This window comes from Nomascus leucogenys, chromosome 4 (genome assembly GCF_006542625.1).
Source record: "Nomascus leucogenys isolate Asia chromosome 4, Asia_NLE_v1, whole genome shotgun sequence".
Taxonomy (NCBI): Eukaryota; Metazoa; Chordata; class Mammalia; order Primates; family Hylobatidae; genus Nomascus; species Nomascus leucogenys.
In genome coordinates this window covers 55,666,610-55,682,254 of record NC_044384.1, presented here as the reverse complement: position 1 = coordinate 55,682,254, position 15,645 = coordinate 55,666,610, and the positions used below count along the sequence as shown (strand labels likewise).

At 41.3% G+C, this 15,645-nt stretch overlaps 1 protein-coding gene across 5 annotated transcripts in view; it reads right to left on the bottom strand.

The window, feature by feature from the left end:
• OSBPL1A (oxysterol binding protein like 1A) overlaps positions 1-15,645 on the bottom strand; it is a 239,526-nt gene that overhangs the window by 14,080 nt on the left and 209,801 nt on the right. For all 5 annotated transcript variants that reach the window (XM_012506331.2, XM_030810631.1, XM_030810633.1 and 2 more), the window contains 3 exons: positions 5,021-5,155; positions 3,613-3,710; positions 1,905-2,087 (listed from right to left, as the gene is read on the bottom strand). In XM_012506331.2, the coding sequence (XP_012361785.2) occupies positions 1,905-2,087; positions 3,613-3,710; positions 5,021-5,155 (416 nt within the window). The remainder of the gene's footprint in view (positions 1-1,904; positions 2,088-3,612; positions 3,711-5,020; positions 5,156-15,645) is intronic.

Sequence of the window (15,645 nt, the reverse complement as noted above, 5' to 3'; positions counted from 1 at the left end):
TCATTTGCCTTTCCATGCAAACTTAGAATTTGTAACTTAGAATTTGTAAGTTAGAATCAACTTCTCTGTATCTATTAAAAATCATCTTGGGATTTTGATTTGGATTGTGTTCATACAGATTGCTTATAGATCAGTGAGGGGTGAACCGACATCTTAACTATAATTGAGGCTTCCAAATATATCGAGACACAGTGTGTCTCTGCATTACTCACGTAATCCTTGATTACTTTCAACCGTATCTTGTAGTTTTCAACATACACATCCCGTACATATTTTGACATTTGCATTCTGCCATTAAGCCTATCCCAGTTATTATATGCTATTACTATATTTTTAGTACTAAAATTTCCAAAAATACTTTTTTTTTTTTAAGCTAAAATGTCTTTTTCTATTTTAGTTTGTTGAGATTTTCCTGTTGCTTGGTATGCTGAATGATTTTGGATTGTATTCTGCACACCTGAATATTATAAGACTCTGTCCTCTTAACCTCTTCTAGAGAATACTGATAAAAATTTTGTTTTAGTAGGCAATTAACAGAGTTTCAGGCCAGAAGTCCTGACTTCCCTCCTGTGGGCTTTGATTCCAGTGTCAGTTTAGTTTTCAAAGCCTCTGTAGTGCTGCTCAGATCTACCTCTCGATAGCCATCCAGGGACCTGGCTCTCAGGCCACACAGCATTTCAGATCCTGAGGCCCTTGTGTACCCTTCTGGGTCATTTCAATGCATGCGTGTAGGGATGAGCTTAGGAACTCATAATGCAGCTTTAGGGGACCCCTTTCTTGAGCTCCCTCCTCTTTGTGGTTTCCCCAACACTCTTAGACACCAGGGGGCGCTTTCTCTCCCCTCCGGCTGGCAAGCTGGGGTTTGAACCTCTCTGCTCTGTCTTGTATCTCCCACAACTAGGTCTTCCTCTGGGGCAAAGGGGTAAAAGAAAAAAAAGAAAAACAAGTAACAGGAATTCTCTCCCACTCTTTGGACCCCAGGGGTTCCTTTACTCAGTTTCTCTGGCCAAAGAGAAGGACTCTGAGTTTGAGGCACATGTGTGATTGCCACAGCCACCCACCATCGCAGCAGGAGTGTAGCTACAGACCCTAGTGCTTGCTTTGGGGCAAGGCTGTGAGACAAAATTAAAACAGGATTTCCCCTATTCTCTACTTCCTGCAAGGGTATCCTAGGTCCTTTAATTAGAAAGAAAGAGTTACTCTTAGAACTTTTTCGGTCTGCCTCCAATCCCCAGTTCTGCAATTGGCTGCTCTGATTCTAAGCCAGGAGATTTGGGAGAAATATGTAAAACCAGTAAACTCACTGCCATATTGGTGTTCAGGTTTTGAATTCTCTCCCCAGTCTGCCTGCTACTATCTGCTTTTCAGAGTCTTTGGGTTGTTGCTTTGTCTTCTGTCCAGGGTATCTAGTTGTAATCAGTGTTAAAGAGATAGGGTATCGTATGCTTATTCTATCCTAACTGGAATTAACTGTGGATTTAAAGCTAATCTTGCAAAAGAAGAGAACTCTCAATTTAATGCCTAACATGTGCCACACAATCGTCATTTCATTATTTCTCAGAGTGAATTCACTTTGAAAGATCTGTAAACAAAACATTGGCACAAGGATATAAAAAAGCATGTTTCATATGAACTACCATGAAGCAATTAACTCCATCGATCTTAAAACAGATCCAAACACCAGAGTCAAACATCAAGTTAAACTATTTACACAGACCCAGATTAATTAGCAATGGCTACTGCCATGGTTCGCAAATTCTTTTACATAGAGGTAGACAGTTTGCACTGTATGAAAGCTGTTTCTTTTTCTCCAGCTTTTGAACAGTAAGGTCAGCTGAGTGTGCATGTCTGCACTTACATGCAGGTCTACATGAAAAGAGTGTAATGGCTTGATTAGAACTCACTCAAGGAGCTCCAAGGTGATGGTTCCTTTGGGTTCTGCTTCTACACTCTTCCCCCAGAATTTCAGTTTGGGATAGATTGAGCCATGAAAGATGAAGTCATTGTTTAATCCTTCAGCATGAAATGCACTGATTGGTGGGTGATGGCTGACCTGTTCGGAGATGAGTCTAAATCCAAGGTCATCTCTTAAGATTTAAAAAAAAAAAAAAAAAAAAAAAAAAAGCAACATTATAATTAACTCTATCATTAAACATGTACATAATTGCCCTTTCAAAGTAAACAATTCTTTTGTTGTTGTTGACACAAAATCTCGTTCTGTCGTTCAGGATGGAGCAGTGGCATGATCTTGGCTCACTGCAACCCCTGCCTCCCAGGTTCAAGCAATTCTCCTCCCTCAGCCTTCCGAGTAATTGGGATTACAGGCATGCACCACCACACCTGGCTAATTTTTGTATTTTTAGTAGAGACGGGGTTTCACCATGTTGGCCAGGTTGGTTTCGAACTCCTGACATCGTGATCAACCCGCCTCGGCCTCCCAAAGTGCTGGGATTACAGGCGTGAGCCACAGCGCCCAGCCAACAATTCTTTATTCTCATTGCAATGAAACAACTTAATATATGAGAAATTATACAAATGCAACCCAAACCACCAAATCCAATGTTGTAATGCTAGCTACTTGAACAAATTAAAATAAAGAACACCCAGATGAATTTGAATGATTTGCATGAAAAAATATTAGTCATGTAAATTTAAAACATATCATTCCTTTTATATTAAAATACAGAAATCCAGTGTGTCCACTTTCAAACATCTAGGGAATGAGATCAAAACTTGTGCAGAGAAGAGGAGGAACACATAGAAAAACTAAAGCCAAATAAAGTCCCTTAATCATATATAAACAAGACACGGGCTAGCTCAAGCAAACAGAACTGCACTTACAGATGTAGTCATTGGCTTTATGCAAACAATATATACTTACGCTAATATATTTTATTTATATTTTTTAATAAAGAGATATAAGAGGGCCTCACTGTTGCCCAGGCTGGAGCGCAGTGGCTAATGACAGGTGCAACCCCCCCACTGACCAGCACAGGAGTTTTGACCTGCTCCATTTCTGACCTCCCTCTCCTGGGAGGTCACCATATTCATGCCAAACTTAGTGCAGACACCTGGCCAGCATAGTGCACTACAGCCCAGAGCTCCTGGGCTCAAGAGATCCTGCTGCCTCAGCCTCTCAAGTAGCTGGGACTATAGGCCTGTGCCACCACGACCCAGCTAATAAACTTTAAACGATTATTTTTAGGAGATATACCTAAGGTTAAATGACGAGTTAATGGGTGCGTCACACCAACATGGCACATGTATACATATGTAACTAACCTGTACATTGTGCACATGTACCCTAAAACTTAAAGTATAAAAAAAAAAAACTCGATCATGTCTTATGATCTACATAAGGAAAAAGGAAGGGTGATTAATCCCATGTGATCAGGAATACCAAAATCCTTGCAATTATTTCTTAGAACGGTACCTTTTATGTATGTTTCAGTATTTTTTACAGTCTCTAAAGTAACAGCTATCCTAGAAACAAACACCAAAATTGTTAACTTGCTCCAGTCCTATATAACTGTTATTGGTGATGACCAATATGTATGTATTTCTCCTCTTCATCTGCAACGCTATATAAAGCATGCAAGTGAAAGGCCTCACCGCACTAATTCATAAGTCTCTCCCAGCAGTGGGTTGAAAGGCTTTCCAGTCCGTTCCCACTGAGAAGCAACAGCAGATACAGCAAACGCAGCTACACACTGTGGGACAGAGCATGAGAACAAGTCAAAAATAGCTGAGCTCGCTCCGCATTCTTTTAGGAACTGAAATTTTGCCGAAGACAGTAATTTACAGAATTATTCTGAGGAGTTTAATTACTTTGGAGTTTTAATATGGCTCTAGCAGTGGGACATGGAAACTTGGATATTCAGAATGAAAATTACTTTCAGTCACTTCCTACAGTGTCATTCCCAACCATGGTTTTCATCACACTCTAACAGTGCTACAAATTCTCTCGAGGACTTTTAAAAAACCCTCAAGTCCAAAGTTACTTTTAATTCATTTAAAATTTTTTAAAAGTATGACACTCCAGGATTGGGGAAAGAGATATAAAACTCCACAACTTAATTGGTGTTAAGTCCACTGAGGTTGGAAAATGCTGACTTATATAAATGAAAGGACAGAAAGACTCAGTTTCGAATGCTTTTGCTTTGTTGAAGGAGAACAATGTGTCCACTATACTCTGCCTCTAACTAGTCCATCCATGTACAACATATAAAATCTTCCATCTAAAAAATTAAAAAGTGCAATTCCTTGCTGTCTTTTAACATACAGCAATGTATATACATTTATATACACAAGTAAGCACAAACATATTTTTCTATTTTGTGTGTGTGTGTGTTAACTTCTTGGAAATACCGCGAGAAAGTCTGAAAGAAGAAAGGTTGAATTCTTCCCCTAACACAATGCTACTTTCTCAACTAAAGATTTAGCAAAAGCCAGCCGGGTGCGGTGGCTCACGCCTGTAATCCCAGCACTTTGGGAGGCTGAGGTGGGCGGATCACAAGGTCAGGAGATCAAGATCATCCTGGTTAACACAGGTGAAAACCCGTCTCTACTAAAAAAATATAAAAAATTAGCTGGGCATAGTGGCGGGCGCCTGTAGTCCCAGCTACTCAGGAGGCTGAGGCAGGAGAATGGCGTGAACCCGGGAGGTGGAGCTTGCCGTGAGCTGAGACTGCGCCACTGCACTCCAGCCTGAGCGACAGAGCGAGACTCCGTCTCACACACACACAAAAAAAAAAAAAAAAAAAAAAAAAAAAAGATTTAGCAAAAGCTAATATCCAGGTTTGCTTATAGGCCACCTCCCGCTTCTCCTACAATACTCATCGGTCTTTGCACGATGGTGTCACCCTAACCAGAGGACACTCCAGACATGCGGACTGAGCTCTGATAAAATTGCCCAACCTCACATTGAATTTAACACCAATTGTGTGAATGTGTGTGTGTTCGGGGCTGGGTTGGTAGCGAGGTCTCTAAGAGTCAGACCTTTTCCTCCCTTGGCTCATACCTGCATCCTTTCCACAGGATCAGAGAGTGAACTGGCCTTGTGGATGAGGTAAGTATGCTCCATGTATTCAGTTAGACGCTGTAGGAAGCTCAGAGGCTCATTAAATATAACTGGCATCGTGATCTTGGATAGTTCCTATTTAACCAGAAAATTGAAAGTGTTATGTCCCATACACATAACAAACAAACCTATTGTTATCTTTACATAACATCCTCCTGAAAGGACAGAACAGAAACTAGCAACCCATGAAATTTCAATATTGGTTCAATTTCACAAAATCTTTCCAGAGCACCTAATACCATGGAGTATATCCTTCTAGGCCTTGAAGGAGGAAATACAAAGACTGCCCAAACATTCTCCTCGGCTCCAGGGAGCTCACTATCTGCTGGCGAGCATGGGCGGATGACTCTTAATCAGTCTGCCTTACACCAGAATTAGGAAACGGGAGACAAAGGCAATGGAGACAGAACAAAACTCTTCATAGTGGTGTCAAAATAATTAACTGCAGGGCCATTAATTACTGGAGATGGCTCCAGTGCCTTGAGTTCCTTCATAAGCAAACCGTTGAAACCCTCTCCCCTGTCGACTTCAGCCTCACCAATCAGAAACCGCCAAACTAACCTCTATCTAGGAACGTTACACTTTCACCAAATGAATATACTTTCTTTGTCTGGCTCCCTCAAAGCATACCTTATAAAAGCTCCCCTTCCTGCCTTCTCAGTGGAGTGTGGAACAGCTTCAGGTCTGGGGCTGTTCAAGTCATGAATCACTGTCTGTTCAAATATATGTGTTAAAACTTCAATATGTCTACATTTATCTTGTAACAATGGGCTAAGGAGTAACCACACATAACATTTTTGTGAGTAATTTTCCAAAAGAAATTTCACAGCTTTTGAAACGACAATGAAATGAAATGATACGACAACACCGAGCTTATCTGAGCACACCAATCTAGTATACATTATGGTCTAGGGTACTAGCAGGCTACTGCGTATGTTACAGAATAGATTTTAAATTCTGTCTGCCAGAATGCCTCCATCACAATTGACTCTCAAAAATAATTTAACAATTAGGTAGGAAGTTTCTGACCTCAACTGCAACTGTTCAATTCTGTTTACCATGTGCCACCAGCAAGCAATATTCTGGTGAGGCCTTTACAAAATTCATTAAGTAACACACTTATCTTGGTATTTACTGGAATATTCTGACAATCTTCCCAAACTTCTGTCGACCATTCCCTTGGGAATCAGGTCTTTCATAAGGCCTGCTGGCTGGTCGTGTGGGCGGGTGAACAGTCCTGAGGTGTAGTCAGGCTGAATGCCACCTGACTTACCTCTGACTTTTCCCCCTAAATATCCATATTCCCACTGAGATTTTCAATTAAAAATAATGCAACCCGCACAGAACTGAAACTGGAGCGCATTCAAAGAAAATAAGCTCATTCATTACCATAAAATACTGCAGAAAACAGATATGTAACAGCTCAGCCTAATTAAAAGAAATGGTAAATTTACTGCTGCATCATTGGGGAGATGAGGGAAAACAGTAATGTATATAGAGAAATAAAAGAAGGCTCAACTACATACACTCTAAGAGCTCATTGAACCCAGAGATTCACTATTGGGGACAAGTAAAAAAAACTGGGACTGTCAAGACTTGTCTTAATTGAAATGTCCCAGAGGCTTTCTTTCTTCTATTTTTTTCTTTTTTTTTTTTTTTTCTTTTGAGATGGAGTCTCACTCTGTCACCCAGGCTGGAGTGCAGTGGCACAATCTTGGCTCACTGTAACCTCTGCCTCCCAGGTTCACGCAATTCTCCTGCCTCAGCCTCCGGAGTAGCTGGGATTACAGATGTGCACCACCAGACTCGGATAATTTTTGTATATTTTTAGTAGAGACAGGGTTTCACCATGTTGGTCAGGCTGGTCTCAAACTCCTGACCTCAAGGGATCCGATCCTCCCACCTCAGCCTCCCAAAGGGCTACAATTACAGGTGTGAGCCATAGCACCTGGCCTTCTATTTTTCAATAAAAACTATCGTTATTGTATTTTTCTATTAAAAAACTAACTGGGAAATACATAACTGTCTTAGTATAAAATATAATAATATTGAATTAAAAACATGAAAATGCCTCTTTACTTCCCTTTCCCACTCCTCTCCCCAGAGACAAAACAACAGCAACACTTTGGGATACATACCTATGTATTTACACACATATGCATACATACTCCTGATTTATATTCACACACAGAGAGATTTTTCTTTTTTTTTTTTTTTGAGGCGGAGTTTTGCTCTTGTCGCCCAGGCTGGAGTGCAAAGGCGCGATCTCGGCTCACTGAAACCTCCACTTAAGCGAATCTCATGCCTCAGCCTCCCGGGTAGCTGGAACTACAGGCGTGCAGCACCATGCCTGGCTAATTTTTTTGTATTTTTAGTAAAGACGGGGTTTCACCATGTTGACCAGGCTGGTCTTGAACTCCTGACCTCAGGTGATCCACCCACCTCAGCCTCCCAAAGTGCTGGGATTACAGGCATGAGCCACTGCGCCCAGCCAAGATTTGTTTGTTTTAATGCATGATGTCAGCTCTGTGTATTGACTCATTACTCCTTCACTTGTGTTTTGGGGATCTTTTAGCGGAGTGTTATACACATGTAAGGTACATACATCGAGTCTTTCAAGTTCTTTCTAATCACAGGATAGTGTAATGCTAAGACCACTGAACCAGATTGAGTTCCACTGCTGGGTTCACCTTTACTAGCCGTGTAGCTTTGACCAAGTTAAACCCTGTGCCAGTTTCCTCATCAATAAGTACTAAGTACTAACATAATAGTATCTATCATAAAGCATAGTTCTGGGCACATTAGTAATGCTATATGTGTATTTGTTAAATTTAAAACAAAGTCAATATATGGACACACCATGACCTATTAAATCATATATCTTTAAGAATATAGGCAAATACGGATTTTAAGTAGATTTCTCTAAAGTGGAGTTTTTGGGTCAAGAGCATGCTCATTTAATTAATTAATTTTTTTTTTAACAGATACTACCAAGCTGAATGCTTTCCAAAACAGCTTAACCAATTTATACTCCCACCAATGCTGCATGACAGTCAACATCTCTGATGCTAAAAGAGGTGTATTATTCCCAATTTGTTCCTTCTGTCATGTTTATGCTTTCATTAAACACATATTTAACTGAGCACCTACTATGTGCCAGGTACTGCAGTAAAAGCCTCATTACAACCACTTAACCTGAAATGCCCTGCTCTCTCTTCCCTTTATTCCTCTATGTCCTACCCAGATTTCAAGGCCCAGTTCAAGTCTTTCCTCCTCAAGTTTTGTAGCACTCACTGATTTCCTACTCTTTCCAACTGCTAGACTACCAAAATGTACTGCTCACAACTGAGCATTTGATCAGAGATTAGATTCTATTACCTACTGTTATAGTATGGGTGGTAACCAGCTTATCTTGCTACATGTATAGTAATACAATTCCTTGGGAAAGGGACACTATCTTATACCCCATCTATGTGCCCCCATCACCTCACAGAGAGAGGGGAACACTGCAGGTGTGCCCTGCCCCAGATGCACCCTGCATTCTCATTGCCCCCATCCTGCATTCTCACTGCCCCCACCCTACATTCTCGTTGCTCCAACCCTGCATTCTCACTGCCCTGTGAGCTTTCCCTTTTCAGGCATTTGTCACACACTGCACTTCCCGCCTCCTTCAAAGGAGAGCTCTTTGAAGACAAAGGTGTTGCTTAATAATGCATGCGGTTAACACAGCTAAATGCTGAGTAAAAAAATTGGTTACTTTTGGAATATTACTCAGTGCTAAAAAGAAATGAGCTATCAAGTCATGGAAAGACATGGAATAAACTTAGATGCCTATTACTAAGGGAAAAAAAAGCCAGTATGATTCCAATTGTATGACATTCTGGATAAGACAAAACTTTGGAGACAGTAAAAAGGTCAGCAGTTGCCCAGGGTAAGGGGGAGGGATGAACAGGCAGAACAAAGGGGATTTTTAAGGTGTGAAAACACTCTGTGTAGTACTACAATGTTGGATACATGTCATTACATGAACACGGAACACCAAGAGTGAGCCCTAGTATAAACTATGAACTTGGGGTGATGATGTATCGCAGGTTCACTGATTCTTTTTTTTTTTTTTTTTTTTTGAGACTGAGTCTCGCCCTGTCACCGAGGCTGGAGTGCAATGGTGCAATGGCGGCTCACTGCAACCTCCGCCTCCTGGGTTCAAGCAATTCTCCTGCCTCAGCCTCCCAAGAAGCTGGGACTACAGGCACATGCCACCACGCCCAGCTAATTTTTTGTATCTTTAGTAGAGACGGGGTTTCACCACGTTGGACAGGCTGGTCTTGAACTCCTGACCTTGTGATCCGCCCACCTCAGCCTCCCAAAGTGCTGGGATTACAGGCATGAGCCATGGCACCCAGCCAGATTCACCGATTCTAACAAATGGGCCACCCTGGTGAGGGATGCTGACAATGGGGAGGCTATGAATGTGTGGGGCCAGGGAGTGTGTGGGAACTCTCTGCACCTTCCTCTCAATTTTGCTGTAAACTGAAAACTACTTTATAAAATAAAAGTCTTTTAAAAAATAAAATTAGGCCAAGCATGGTGGCTCACACATGTAATCTCACCACTTTGGGGACCAAGACACGAGGATCACTTGAGCCCAGGAATTCGAGACCCGCCTGGGCGGCAAAGTGAGATCCCGTCTCTACAAAAAAAATTAGAAAACTAGCCAAGTGTGGGGGCGTGCATGTGTAGTCCCAGCTACTCGGGAGGCCGAGGCAGAAGGCTTGCTTGAGCTCAGGAGATGAAGGCTATAGTGAATCATGTTCGTGCCACTGCATTGCAGCCTGGGTGACACAGCAAGACCTTGTCTTAAAAAATAAAATAAAATTTTAAGAAAACAAATTTTGATGAATCATACTTTAGGAAAGATCAAATTATCCTTCTAGTCCTGTTACAGAAAATATCACAGTCGCAGTCACATGTGATAAAAGAGAATGTAAAGCCAAAAAAGAGTAGCAAAAAAAGTATAGAAGAATGTTAAGGCAATTAAAGAGTTTCTAACGATTTTGGATGTATATTGTTTGTGGTATTAGACACAAACAACGTTACTGTGGTAATAGTGATATTTACACTTCAAAACTTGTGATGATTTTTCCTCATTCTAAATAAATATTCACCTTAAAATCTGAAAGAAAAAAACAGGTTATAAAGCAACATGTTCAAAAATATTCTAATCTTGTTAAATATGTTTTTATAGACATAGAAACAAACGCTAGAAGATGGTAACATCAAAAAGTTAACAGTGGGTATCTCTAGGAGTTGGGGGCATAGGGAATCCTAATAACCTTCCTTCTGCTTTTCTGTATTTTCCAGATTTCCTAAAATGAACATGTACTGCTCTTCTAATCAAGGGTAAAATGAGATGTTACTTTAAAACCTAACAATGGGCCAGGCGCGGTGGCTCAGGCCTGTGATCCCAGCACTTTGGGAAGACGAGGTGGGTGGATCACAAGGTCAGGAGTTCAAGACCAGCCTGGCCAACATGGTGAAACCCTGTCTCTACTAAAAATACAAAAATTAGCTGGGCATGGTGGTATGTGCTTGGAATCCTAGCTACTCGGGAGGCTGAGGCAGGAGGATTGCTTGAACCTGGGAGGCAGAGGTTGCAGTGAGCCCAGATGATGCCACTACATTCTAGCCTGGGCGACAGAATAAGACTCCATCTCAAAAAAAAAAAAAAAAAAAAAAAATTCAGATAGGCAAAAGGAAAGGCCAGGGAAACTAACAGCCTCATACCGCAGCAGCTGGTCCACCTTATAATACACACATTTGCATCGATGCTAGTCATAAAATGGATAAGGAAAAATTGGCGTAGAAGTAATACAATGGAAAAAGAAGAGCAATAAAATACATTCAGATTAGTCCACTCCTAAGTTCCAGAGACAGGAAATTAAAAGAAGAGGTTTCTACTTCTTGGGTAAGGTTGCTAAAGATAAATAAATAAGAAAGGGCTCTGAACAGAGAGTCGAATGGTGGTTGCCGGGCTGAGGGAGGGGGAGTAGGGAAGTTGGTGTTTCGAGGGGACGGTTTCAGTTTTCCAAGCTGAAGAGAGTTCTGTGGATGGACGGTGGTGATGGTAGCACAGCAGTGCGAGTGTACTGATGCCACTGAACTGTATTCTTAAAAATGGTGAAGGTGGTGCCTTTTTTGTTATGTATATTTTGCCATAATTGTAAAACCAAGGGGAAAAAAATGAGCTCTGAGATCAAACTTCCTGCATTCAAATCCTAGTTGTACTACCTACTGCTTGCATGGCAGCCAGCAAGTCCCTAACCTCTCCCCATAGTGGGGACAATTTCATTACATACCTCACCAGGCTTGTAAAGATGAGATGAATTCATTCATATAAAGCACTTAGAATAGTGCCAGGCATCTGTTAAGTGAGCAATAAATGCTAGCTATTATCACTGTTATTAATAATGCAGACAAGATCTCCAAGTCCTCCAAGGTTGTAGGAAAGCAAGTAAGCCTCAATGGCTGGGATACTTTGCCCTGACCCAGGGGCAGCTGAGCTGCAGAGAAGCTACAGAAGCAGCATGGCATAGGGACCCGGGCTTAAAAGGTAAGGGAGTGAGGGACAGGGTGCTGCCCTTCCTGAAGCCTGGGCCAAGAGGGATCCAAACACCAGGATGGCAGGGGTTCACTGCAGTGGCAACCAGTGACAGCCGGTAGGTGACACAGACTATGCCATTTCTGGCTCAGCTCTCTTCCTGTTTTCTCCATTTCCCTTTATTGTACACAACAGCAGGGTGGGATTGATCATAAAGAAATTTTAAAAGTTTATTCATTAAAGAAAGGAAGAGCTTTACCTGTAAGTCTGATTTTGAATTTGTTTTTCCTGAAAAACACTCTTAAGGACTATCACATACTCATTGAGGAAGGAACAGATGGACTGGGCATGACATTTTAGTATTTGTAAGACAGGAGTGCTTCCCTCAAAGGGATTCTGCTTTGTTTTGTCAGGAATACTGGCCTAGGGATGTAACCTTTCAACTCTAAAGCAATGCTGCGTGCACTGCCATTTCTCCACATCCAGCTCTGTGGGAAAACACAGCACAGCAGGATGGGGCAGGCAGGTGTCCACAGCCATGGGCTGCTCAACACCAGCCACCCAGGCTTTCCAGGGGTTCGAAGCCAATGACAAAGAGGGTGGTGTGACCTCTGGAGACCAAGGCACAAAGGATGTGGGTTTATCATCAATTCAATAAGTAGATTTATTTTTTAATCATTTGAAAAGCTGCTAAAATTCTAAAATCCTCTTTTAATAAAATGTTGTAATCTATAATAATTTAAACAGCTTTCCATTTCTTTTAGTAACTCAGAATGAACGTATTCAAGAAAATGGAAAGGCACGTGGCTGGGTCAAATAACAGAGAGGGAAGGAGAGGCAGAACCCAGATTGCCATAAAAACAACCTGGACCTTGGAAGGGTGTAACATGCTATTTTAAAATATAGCAACTTACTTGCAATTGTATTGCCTCCATCATCTGTAATTATTTTTAAATAATCTTACAATTATTTCAATTGCTAAAACCTACAGTACCCTAGAGAGGTAGTGAAAAACTCACTGACACAAGGTATATTTTATTTCCTTCCCTCTCAGACCTCTTGAAAATTCACTGATACATCATTTTCACTTCCAATCCAATGAAGTCTGGTGTTGCATTCTCTAGATATTGTATACAACTAATATGTGTGTATATTCCAATAATAAGAAAAACAACAATTCACATTATGAAGATCAAGCTTCAGGAAGAAACACTGCCTAGAAACTTCTATCATTGAGAGCTTCAGGCAGCCGGAAAAGTTAAACATTTATGCCAAGAAATTCCAGCTAATAGCAAAGTTTAAATTTATCCATGCAAATTAATAGAAACCAATGATGAAACTGCAGAAACTCCTAACTGCAATTGCTCATTGGCTGACAAACTGAGAAGGAGAGAAGGCTGCATTTTCACTTGAGCACTACAGAAACCTGAGAGCAAGGCCAAGTTTGAGCTCAACTGAAACTGAAAATATTGTATAAATGTAAAGTCAACCACTGTAACAGGATAGAAGTGCAACTACTTAAGACCTGGGTTATACAGAGAAAAATCCCCTCAAGTGCTAGGCTAGGTGTGTCTGCTCTGTTGCCCAGACAGCAGCTTGTGGGCAGGGTACTCCCCCGCGTGTGTGACCCAGGCCCTGGTGGGTCCCCAGGGCTCGCTCCACTGACAGCCGGGGGCTGGCGGCAGTCAGCTGTCCCCTGGATACAGCCGTGCCTCCTGCGAGATGAAGATGCCACTGGATGTTTCCTCTATGACACCTCCACCTCCCACAGTTACCGATAATGAAAAAATTCATTGTGCTTACATTTGAGGGCATCGGAGGGCCAAATGTCTTTCTTTCCCCATCCCATGCTGCTCAGTTCCCTCCCCTCCACACGATGCCTAGCATCTCATCTATTAGTTTATCACTGCATGAGGTTCTTGCCATCTGAATACCACTGATTACACGCAGACAAGTTACTCTAAGGCGTCCCGGGATAGCTGCCTGCAGCCACTCTGGATGGGCAATTTGAAAAAAAGCCTGCCGCCCTCGTGCCTTCTGTCCTCAGTCCTTACAGGCCAGCCATGGGGGACAACAGGGGCCAGAGTGAAAGACACACAGGCAGAAAGGAAGGCGCCACAGAGTGGGAAAAGGGGGTGTGTTCATCATGTGTTAACTGAACCAGTGTGGGTACCTCAGTGCAACCAGTGGAAAAACGTGGAGAAGGTAAGAAAAGCTCTAAGGAAAATGCTAATGAACGTAATGATATTCCTTTCCTATTCTTCCTGCTTAGGAGCTGAAGAGCTTCAGAGTTGGGAGGTGGCGTGAGCCCTCCTGCTAGGGGACTTCACTAAAGGCTGGACAACACCTACACAGGAATGTGGAGAGACAATGGAAGCATGGGCTGCAAGCTTGCACTGGATCACTCGGCATTCGTGGCTTTAAGGGAATCTACTTTCACATGCATTTTTTCCTAGAAACTGGCAAGTCTCAGATAGCACCTGCACTGCAGGGACCGTGCTGCTCCTCTTTGCTCATTTCCCCATTCACAGTTGCCCTCTGCTACTAAAAAAAAAAAAAAAAAAAAAAAAAAAAAAGGACTTAATCTCCTACCATCCTGAATCATAGCATAGTATTTACACCTGGAAATGTGAAAACCTCCAGGGCACGCACCCAACAGGGAAGTTTAGATACAGTACTGTTATCAGCAAAGCTTCTTTTACTTAAGAACCATTAACTTACATTAGGGCTCCTTGATGGCCTGTTTCAGTTAAGAGAAAGACAGGACATGAGAAATAAGGTCTTCAAGCCATTTCTCCCCAGGTTGAAACATTCTGATTTTAGACCACTGTAGAGTGTGGGGGTAGAGATACCAAATTTTGTTTAACTATCTTGCTCCTTCTATCCTCTGTCTCTCTAGTTGGTATTTATAACATGCCAGATTTGGCAAAGCTCCAAATCTTATCTAGCTCCGCATCTATCTTAGAGTTGGAATGCAAGAATAACACTGTTGTCATGGTGGCATATAGGGTATCACATGTTTATCTGAATCCAGAAATAACATCTCATCCCTTCTGACAGTTACTCTGACCCGGGGATATGTCTGGGCATGAGGTCTGGCCCCATGGCCAGGTGGCAGACATTCTGTACCGGAATGAATGAGCTAAATCTTCAGTTTATGGGAAACATCTTAAGATTCATGGTGAGATAAAGGCATTTTATCAAAAACATACTGGCAAAGGTTTACTTCGGTGAAAAATATTCTAATTTTCTCAACCCTTTCTCAGTATTGCAAGGTACAACTAAGTGATAAAAATAGTTCAATGAATTGAGATCGGAGAGCTTGGGAAAAGCTTCTCTGGTGTATTTCCCAGAGGCCAAGAAGCCAACGACTAATGAAAGGTAACAAAACCTTGTGCAAGTTAGAGATTTTCAAAGTTGTGTTTTTAGTAACACTGAAGGGAGTCCTAAGTGAGTTGTTAGCTTATAAATCACACACACAAAAATTTTGTAATATAATCTGACTTCTGGCATATAGTTGAGAAGGGGGTCAAAGAACTGAATGACATTACCGGACATTTTTTTAAAAACCCAAAAAACTCCTACTCCTATCTGTCTATTAATACAAGCAAAGCTCTCAATCCTTGCATCTATTCAAAAACAAGAACATAATTGTTACTGAAAATCATCTCATTCTAGCAGCAAGTGATATTCATCTCAGATATCTAAACCCAATTGAAAAAAATTCTTTTCACTCATAACATTTTACCTTTTGTTAATATTTTCATAAATTTTACAATGTTTACAATTGTAATCAAATACTAACATTTATAACAATGCAAAGAAACCTTTAGTACTAAAGTCTTATAGAATATAGCTTTTTAAATTTTAATTTTTATATATATTTCTGCAATAATGAAGTATGATAAAGTAATTGATAAAAGACCCTCAGAGATTAAAAAAATTGAGTTAACTGGGTAAATGGAGG